Raw genomic sequence first — 10,534 nt, 5'->3', positions numbered from 1 at the left:
AATCCCTGAAGATGTGTGGCGATGTTGTCACAGGCGTAGGATTAAAACAAAAATGCGTATCACATCGTATTCCTGCCCTTATCTGGCCCATCTCGTATGAATGAGCATATACGCGCATTCTGATCTGTGTTCTATATATATATATATATGTATATATATATATATATATATGATATATATATACATATACATACTGTATATATATGAGGTCTTAGTGCGTAATATCCCAAAATATATTTGTATTTTATTCATAATATAATCTTCATTGATCAGGCAGCAAATCCTTATGGAAGTTTACTTATACTTTAGTATGCAGTATAGGCCTATGTTATTGCATAGTAATAATGGATTCACTTCTTATTTAGTAAATCTGAAATAGGAAAGGCTCATTGAAAACTGAATAATTTACATGAAAATTTAAAGCTATTCATCTATAAAATCTTTATGTTAATCAGAAGTATTATTATAGATGTATACACTTTCCAGGATAAAATTTTCAAAAAATCACCAATCTGCGCAAAAAAAGTAAATCGATTTTACCAAATTGTTACAGTGCACTTTATTTAGACGAATAGGAACAAAAAAGTAATTTGGTAGTGGGTTTTGAGTAGATATTTGTCATGCGTACCCTAAAGTTTGTGCTGCCTGAAATAGGTATACCGGAACGAAAGAAGAATAACCCAACACCCACAGCATGCTGTCTGCCCCTCTTACTCGACACCTTTATATATATACTGTATATATATATATATATATATATATATATATATATATATATATATATATATATATATATATATATATATATATATATATATATATATATATATATATATATATATATAGTGTGTGTAAATATATATTATATGTAGTCTCTTGCTTGTGTTTGCCGACGTGTGGTCATGTGCCTATGTGCTCTACTGGTGATTGTTCATACTGAAAATTCCAGCGGAGGTCAACAATAGGACGGAAATAAGATGAGTGAATGAAGCGATTTCAAAATGTTGATAGAATTTCCTTTAATTGATAGTCAACTATCGTAATTTTTTTTTCTTTTTCAATAGGTTGCTGGTAACCGCATTAGCTCTAGGCTCAAAACTAATAGGAAGGTAGGCTAATAAAGATGTCAAAGATATTTTCTGAACATGGACAGCCTGTGTTTGAGGAATCAGATGAGGAGTACTTATCAGAGGTAATAGGGATAGAACAAGAGCAAAATCTGGCTGGGTGGATAGAGAACATCAACCAAAATGATGGATACAAAAGTGAGGAGCTAGACGAATACGAAGATAATGCAGCTGAAGTAGATGAATGGATGCCGAGCAGACACAGAAAGCTGTTAACAAATCAGAGAAATGTAAATTCTTTGGACAAATGTTTTGACATAGGAAGCTTTGATAAGTGCACTCTGCCAGCTGAAACAAAAGAATATACTGCTGTGGTGGAAAAACCCAAAAACAAAGTAGATGATGGCAAGAAAATAACTTGGATAAATAAGCACCCTCCAAGTAATGAAAATGAACAAACAGGAAACATTCCAACAACCGGAGGTGTTGTAGGAGAAGCAAAGAGGCTGACACACCTTTGGTATGGGCATTCTTTGTGTCTAATAACATAATTGATACAATTATTACTAAACACAAATGAAAAAAAATCTGGCAAAGAAGCTGGGCCAGTTAAGGAATTAAATGAGGAAGAAATGAGTAAAGGAAGTCATATCAGATTAATTGACTCAGTAGAAGTGAAAAGCTTTTTCGGTCTGTTATATGAAAGTTTGCTTGGACTAAATACCCATGATTATCATATGCTGTTTCATGAATCGTTGGACATCAATATTTGGTGGTGATATCTTCTAAAAAGATTTGCTTTCATCCATGCCAATATTTCTTTTGATGACCTAAAAACAAGACACCGCAGATGGGTGATTGCGACAGGTTTGCAGCAGCAGAGATGTTTTTGATCTTCAATGAAACTGTAGTTCAGTAGTGCAGCCTGATAACTTCCTAACAATTGATGAAACATTGTATGGTTGCAGAACACAAAATAGGTTTCCGTCAGTACAACAGAGTAAGCCTGTTAGGTATAGCCTTTATATAAATCTATCAATGCTTGTGAGATATCCTTCACTTTCAGGACTGTTGTATATTCTGGCAAACCCATCGAGGGATCCGGGCCATTTTACGTAACAGGCACCCTAGCTACTGTGAAGGCCCTTATAAACCAACTGAAAAGTAGTATAGACCTGAGAGGACGAACTATAAGTTTAGACAGACTATATAGCAGCATAGAACTATTCGAGTGGCTCCTGTCACAGAGTATTAATGCCTTAGGCACGATCAATGCGGGTAGAAAAGGTATACCTTTAGAGATAAAGAATATTGCTGGAAAGCAAGATAAATTTTACGAGGTGTACTGGGAAAAAAGGAAGGAAAACTTTCCTTGAACTCCTTCATTAATCACACAAAGAGTAAAGGCCCGGGGAACGTTTTATTGCTTAGCACGATATCACCTGTTGGCCATTACCAAGACGATAGCCAAAGAAGCCTGCAATCTATAAACTCTACGACTTTACTAAGGGAGGTACAGACATTATTGACCAAAGGACGCAATTTTACACTGTGAACACATAACCCCGAAGATGGACAGTAAACGCCTTCTCTTTTATCCTCGATACAGCTAGAGTAAATTCCCAGACAGTGTTTTCAATGAATACAAAGCACTGACCCTCGACGCCCTAAATTCTTTTACATTTGGGTGGAATTGGTTAAATCTCTTTGTATCTCAAATAGAGAAAAGGCAGTCAGTCAGAATTTGCACACAGTGATAATGGCGAAAAATTGAACATTATACTTGGGAATCGAAACCAGTTTCAGCGTTAATGTAATGAACTTCATGCATACACGTCAGAAAAACGAAAACGATGCGCACCATGCCTAGAGTCCATATATAGTAGTGGGTTTTCGGCGTCAGTTGGTAAACTCTCCAAGATCAAACATCAGTGTCAGCTATGCCAGAGTGCAACCTGCCCACAGCATATTGTTCATGTCTGTTGCAACTGTTACAAGTTGCACATATTCATAATGATACAACACACCCTGTATATTTTCATTTGAATTGTTATTGATATGTATGTTTTATTTTTGTTGTTCTTCATAAGCCAAATGTTAATATTCTTCTTGAAATAACTGGTAGGCTACTAATTGGTAACAAAATCAAATATTAATCATAATTCTTTACTTGGCCCAGTAATGTGCACTGTTAACTTAAGACTAAAGGTCTGCAATGGTTTTTTTAATATGCAAGATTTTGTTCATTTTTGTCTCCTGAAGACATAATATTATTACAAATGTTATTACTGTCTTTATTATTGTCACTTGCTATTCTCATCTTAGACAAACACTAAATGTCTGCAAATTTAGTTGTTTCTTTTTCGTCTTCATATACTACAGATGGATACTTAATTACTATTATTATTGCTGTTGTTGTTGGTAATAATAATAATAACTGATTATTTAACTATGAAGTATTATGATGATGATATTTGTCCTTACTTATGAGAAAATGTTTTGTATGTGAAGTTTAGCTTTTTGACAGTAAATTTTATTTTGAAATAGGTTTTCCTCATCTTTTTCCCCCTTGATATTTCAGTAACATAATTTCATGTAATAATCTAATCAATTATATTATATAAAAAACATACTTTTTACTGGAGATGGATGGCTTTGAACAAATTCAGTGATGATTGGATTAATGTCATATTTTTTCTACTATATAGCGTTTACTCAGTATAAAACGTTATATTGCAAGTATGAACAGTACGAACGTCTATTTCAAATTCACTAATATGATGCGATAAAACACTTTACTCACTATATTTGTTCATATGAAACTCAAAAGTAGAAACGCACTATAAACGTGATGAATAGGAGAGGTAATATTTTAATTTCAATATTAAAAAAATCTTGTTCAAAGCGAATTTACGTTGTGTTCTTTATTTCTTTTGTTAACAAACACCAATGTCCTCTTTGTACCAAATGGAATAAATATAATTCTGAAAGCACTAAAACCCAGGACGTAACTAACAGCAGCACCAGCATTTACAGGTTATATGAGTTATTCACAATATAACTAAAAACCATATGAATAATGTCTTCTCATACTGAATATATATATATATATATATATATATATATATATATATATATATATATATATATATATATATATATATGTGTGTGTGTGTGTGTGTGTGTGTGTGTGTGTGTGTGTTTGTGTATACATGTGTATGTGGCCATATACACACATACATACATAAATGTGTGTGTGTATTTATTCGCCATTTAGTTTTGGCATGAACAGAAACTGCTGGAGAGTAAAATAGCTATAGTCAATTCCATTCCATGCGTTAGCTACTTAGCACAGGTTTTAGTTAGATGTGATTGCATAGCTATATCGTGTTCATTTACAATCAGTGTTTCTGATATCGCAGTCTGACTGTGATAAAGATGCAAACTATTTCTTCAATAATTCATCTGAATGCCTATGTATACAGAATAGCCTTTTTCGATAATAGAACAATACAAGCACACGAAAGACAGCTTGTATGATTATCAAATAGTCTATGCAGGTCAAACAAATAAACAATGGTCTTTCGGTAACTTTTGTGTCACTGTTGGTAGCTAGAAAGACATCTGGCTGTGTGAGTAAAATCTATTTTATTCATGTAATTTGCATGCAAATTACACGAATAGCGGCAATATTCGAAATAGCATGGAATATTGTTGTTGTCTATGAGGTGTTGAACAATCGCTTGCCGATTGTTCCACCGATGATGTTGCCTCTTTATTTTCTTTTGTTTTTGCGCGCTGGCGAGTTGACGTCTGATGGATGGCGTCAGACTTCGTCAGTCAGGTTCATAACAACAACGAATCGGGTCCAGGGTAGCAACGAAGCCAGTTGGAGTAGCAACGGCAGTATCAATGCCTGAGTCAGGTCCTGGCAGTGAGCAGAGCAGCAGAGAGTTTCTTGAGGACGAGGTGGTTTGCCGTGTCGGCTCTCCAGCGATCATTGTAACTGGAGGAGGACGTCAATTACGTTCATGACGAGATGGTTGCCGTGTCGGCTCTGTCGTAGTCGTCAGTACTGGAGGAGGACGTCAGCACTGTGCTTGAGGACGAGATGGTTGCCGTGTCGGTTCTGTCGGAGTTGTCCTGCAGTGTTCCTGCCAAGCAGCTTGGGGCTGTTTCGACGGCTCTATTGAGTTCGTCTGGTTATGTTGTTTTTAATGTATTACGCTGCCTGTGTTATTTTAATTTTGCTGCTCTTGTATTTATTGTTTATTTTTATGTATTACGCTGCTCGCTAATTAATCTTGCTGCTCAAGTGTTTAATGCATTTTGTAGTTTAAATTACTTGGTTTTTTTTCTGCTGTTAAGTAATTAATTCTAATGATCTATTTGAGGTTTAATTACTTGGATTGTATTTTGCTGCAGCCTTATTTTTTTTAATGTAATTATTCGATTTTGGTATTGATGCGTTTTGGATGTAAAATTTTCCTTCAGCCATTTTTAATTATGTAATTTTTGGTAACTGACTCATTTCATTATATCTTAAATTGAACCTGTCGACTGTAAATGTATATAACTAACCTTAATAAATTAGTTTTTAAGAGTAACTTTCGTTTTGTTCTGCTCCTCCCTCCTTTGTTTGCAGCCACCTCTCGTCAGTCATTACAGCCCAATTGCTTGTTTATTTTGAAGAACCTGTTTATCTCGAAAAGCGAGATCATAATAGAGGCACGAAGCTGTCTAGGGAAGGTAAAAGGAACAACCACTGCAACATTGGATGGAAGGCGATGCATGACCATAGTATTCCAGTTTTCCATTCGGAATACTTTGCATATTCACGTAACTTTTATTGGACTTAATCTTTATAGCCCAATAACTGGGCAATTTCAGTAGTGTTTGGCCAAGTAACTATCGAGCAAAAGTCTGAGAAATCTTATTGAGTCCCGTCACCATTTGCGTATTGATGACAATATATATATATATATATATATATATATATATATATATATATATATATATATTATTATATATAAACATAAAACGCTAGCTTATGCTCTTTTTTAAAGTAAGGCACTGGAAAGACTTAGATAGAATGAATAATAATTACAATAAGAGTTTTTTTTACTACTTTGAAATGAAAATGTTCTAAAAGATGGACAGTAAAATCAAATATCTGGTATAGGTCTATCATTCATTTGTCAGTGCTCCGAGTTCTAGTGGTTAGCATATTTCAAAGTTGTTTTTCCAGTTTGCTATCATAAAGTTATTCTTATGTTGTTGATGTAGTGAAATCTACATGGAGCAAAGTTTGAATGATAACGAAATTTTTTTTTATCTGAACAGTTTGTGGACATTCGTCTTCCTGTAGGTGGGCTATATCAGGAGAAATAAAAAACAATTTTGAAAGCTCCATCCTTCGTTTGCGTTTGATATGAGTAGACTGATAACAACTGTCAAACTCATCTTTCTTGCGCTTGTAAGGGTATATTATTGATACAAAATCAGCTTGTTTATAAAGTGTGAAGGTTCTTGTATATATAAACATTGAAGTGTTCCTCAAGAAATAGTCTGAGCTAAACATGCGCAGTGTGACTGATGATGAGCTGTGGCAGACGATAGCATATTCGTTTCCCAAGCATTTCCACTGTGATCGTTAGTGGCATGGAATATAGAATTTAGGCCAAAGACCAACCACTGTGACCAAAGAGGTCATTCAGTACTGAAAGGGAAACTGAGAGTAGAAAGGCTTGAAAGGTATAACAGGAGGAAAACCTCGTAATTGCACTATGATTGTTGGTGCCGAGTCAACCAGCGCCGTCAGTTTCAAAGGAAGTTCATGCAGTACGACATTTGGGCAACTTTCAAAGTCATTATATTAACACTCGGTTACCACTCATTATGTATCCATAGTGAATCTATGGTTTGCATCGTGGTATTTGAAAAATCTGAACACTTGCACCAGATAGGGTTAAGGGACGGCATAATTTATCAATGTGCAGCACCCCAGACCGGGTAAACTTTGAGTTCGTCAAAATAACAAAAAAATCACATCAATGGAAAGAGAATGACACGTACATTCACGCTGTATAAATGAAAAAATTCTAAAAATTTTCCCTACCTTCCATGAGTTGAAAATTACTCTTTACAATCCCTTGTGGGGCCTCATTTACAAGACAATTGTAAATTTTACCAACTTATATATGTTTTTTCTAATAAATAAGGTTTTAGGATTTTGTAAAATTATTATTACTGCTCACACAATATCAAAACAGATAAGAAATAAAAGCAGTAACAAATTTTTTGCATATTTGTTATAAAATATTCACATAAGTTTACAAGAAGGAAGATTCACTTTTTTTTTTACTTTTACTTGCTTTTTCTAATATTTCTTTGTAAAATTACATTTACAACTGACATACTATCATAAAAGACAAAAACAAAAAACAACAGCAACCCCTTTGTATATTTACAAGCAGATTTACAAAAAGACTCATGTGAGAAAGAGATGGCAGTACCTTAACCCTTGAAGTCACAAGCATTACTGATACTGGCCTAGCTCTCACGTCTGTATAAAAGTTGCCATTAGTGAATTTATAGCATGTAGAAGTATTGGCAACTGTGTTTCGAATCATTATTACCATAACATTGGTGCGTAATTCTGCTTCACACTGGAGCGCAATCCGTCCACCTCCACAAACCTGTTTTACTTCACACTCAAGCTCAATCCGTCTGCTAAGGGTTAAAAAAAGATGAACATATTTATTTTTATTTAAAAATTCGATTAAAAGATGATAGTAATAATAATGGATGTTGTACAAAAAATGTTTTTATTCTTCTTCTTCTTCTTTGTCTATTTGCAATGATGAAAATGAAATTTATTTTTCTAATAGTCCTATTAAACTTTGGGAATATTTCAAAAATCATCATAACATTTTGAGTCAGTATGATATGGATTTATCAAACGACTGTCTTTGTAAATATTTTCCAAATTTATCTTTTAATTAAAAATATTTTCTAATGTAATCTAATAATACTTACTTTATATATATATAAAAAACCAAGAAAAAATATTAAACATTTATTATATAAAAAATATATTTATTCTTGTTTTTAAAATCTTTTAATAATATAATAATAATAATAACAATACCCTTTACTTGAGGAAGAGAAGGGGAGGGAAGGAGGTGGTGAGGGATGGTGGTTGTGGTGTGTATATCATAAAGATGATGGTAATGTGTAGTAGTAATCAGTACCAGTAGTGGAGTTCACTCGGTGATAATATTGATAGTGGAGTTCTTGAATCTTTTACATTTTTACTTGAATGTTCCTCCTCCCCCTTCTTCTTTAGATACATTTCTTTTTTATAAAACATAAAAAAGGGCTTTTTTTCCCTTCGAAAATAATTTTGAATTTTTTATTATAAAAAAAGTGTAGTGACTCTTAAATGTGTGCATCATGATCATCATCATCATCTTTAGACGACAGTGATGGGGTAAGTGTTTTTTAAACAGTTTTATATATATTTAAAATTTTTTACTACCATTATAATTTTTTTTATTTTTTTTGATATTTAAAAAAAATTACATTTTACATATATATTTATTTATTTTGTATAATAAATATATATATAAAATATATAGACACATACTATCAACACTTATGATGACAGAAATAATTATATCACATGTACAAATGCCAAAAATAATAGACTATTCATTAGAATATAATAGAAGAAAAAATTTTAATAATTTACGTAAAAATGAAAAAATAAACGAGCGTGCTATAAAAAAATTGGCTTTTATAGGATTTTTGGCAGTTGAAAATACAGATTTAATACGGTGTTATTACTATATAATAAGACGAGAAGATGAGGAAAAAAGGAAAGAACAACGTCGATGATGACGACATTTGTTGCAATTTTACCCTTCTCCATATATGTTTCTTATAATAAAAATAATTACAACAATATGTAAAAATATGGTAGCAGGTTTAATAATGAGGAGGGGTTATTTTTTCAATAATAAATAACATTTATTTTTATTACAAAGTAGTTTTTATTACTAATTAAAAAATTATAATGATAATAATTTTTTAATATCAATTCTTTATTATCATTAAAAAAAAAAAAAAACAAAATTATATATATATATATATATATATATATATATATATGCGCCAGGGATATATATATATATATATATATATTATATATATATATATATATATAAAAGATTTTATGAAAGGTTTAAAAATTAATTAATAAAAGTTATTTTTTTGAAAATAAAATGTTTTTTCAAATTATTTTTTAATAATAAATTTGTTTATAATACAATAAATAAATTTTATATTTTTTAATATAATAATAATGGGGACATGGGAAATGATGATGAGATATATAAAACCAAACACAATGAGACTGCGCATTGATAATAAGAGAAGGGAGTGAAGGAGAAACAACTGTGACAACTGATCTGAAAAAAATCATTCTATTTATGAGTTTATGGTAGAAATAGAAGAAGGGAGGGAAGAAGTAATACGTCAACAACAGCAGCAGCGGCAGTGGCGATGGCAACCGCAGCATCCATCAATTTATTATCGCCATCAACAAGTGCAGGGATGTTGTAGATCTTGTAACAAACAATTTAGTATTTTTTGTTTAGTTGTTGTTGTAATGATCCTCGCATTGTTGTCTATCGTCGGTATACTCGCTGCGTATCAACACCATTTTAGTGATGATAATACAACAAATGAATTTGTTATTACAACAACAACAACAATTACCGATGAAATAACTATTGACAGTGAAAATGGTGGTGATGGCTCTTTTACCACAAATGAAACGAGTTTTGTATCAAAAGAAAATGATACGCAAAACAGTGATGAATTTGTTACTACAACAACAACAACAACAACAGCAGCAACCATCAACGTGAATACCACTGTAGTAGTAGAGGATACATTAACAACAATATCATCATCAACAATTAATGAAGGAAGTGGTGGTGATGATGATGAAATGGAAGAGATCAGTGATGATTCTTTTACCAAAAATGAAACGAGTTTTGTATCAAAAGAAAGTGATATGCAAGACAGTGATGAATTCGTTACAACAATAACAACAACAACCATCAATACTACCGTAGTAGAGGATACATTAACAACAATGTCATCATCAACAATTAATGAAGGAAGTGGTGATGACGATAAAAAGGATTATTATTATACTACAGCAATTGATGATGATGGTATTGAGGTTAACCCTTAAACGCCGAGCCTCTATTTACAAAAGTGTCTGTCGTATGCCGGCGGCGTTCGGGAGTTAGCGCCGAAGTGGAAAAAAGTTTTTTTTAAATGAAGAGTTCATTTTTGGCTCCTTTTTTTGTCATTGCCTGAAGTTTAGTATGCAACCATCAGAAATGAAAAAAAAATATCATTATCATATATATATATATTGAAATATATGACAG

General features: G+C 32.4%; 1 protein-coding gene across 1 annotated transcript; it reads left to right on the top strand.

The window, feature by feature from the left end:
* The first annotated feature begins 9,738 nt into the window (after window positions 1-9,738).
* Window positions 9,739-10,332, top strand: LOC136836206 (uncharacterized). Its single transcript, XM_067100210.1, has one exon. It carries the CDS (start codon window positions 9,739-9,741, stop codon window positions 10,330-10,332), a length of 594 nt encoding a protein of 197 aa, XP_066956311.1.
* The last annotated feature ends 202 nt before the right edge of the window (window positions 10,333-10,534 follow it).

This window comes from Macrobrachium rosenbergii, chromosome 56 (assembly GCF_040412425.1).
Source record: "Macrobrachium rosenbergii isolate ZJJX-2024 chromosome 56, ASM4041242v1, whole genome shotgun sequence".
Lineage (NCBI taxonomy): Eukaryota > Metazoa > Arthropoda > Malacostraca > Decapoda > Palaemonidae > Macrobrachium > Macrobrachium rosenbergii.
This window is presented reverse-complemented; position numbering and strand designations above follow the sequence as displayed.

Coding starts and splice junctions, on each gene's coding strand:
- LOC136836206 (XM_067100210.1), top strand. CDS start 9,739: ATGATCCTCGCATTGTTGTCTATCGTCGGTATACTCGCTGCGTATCAA.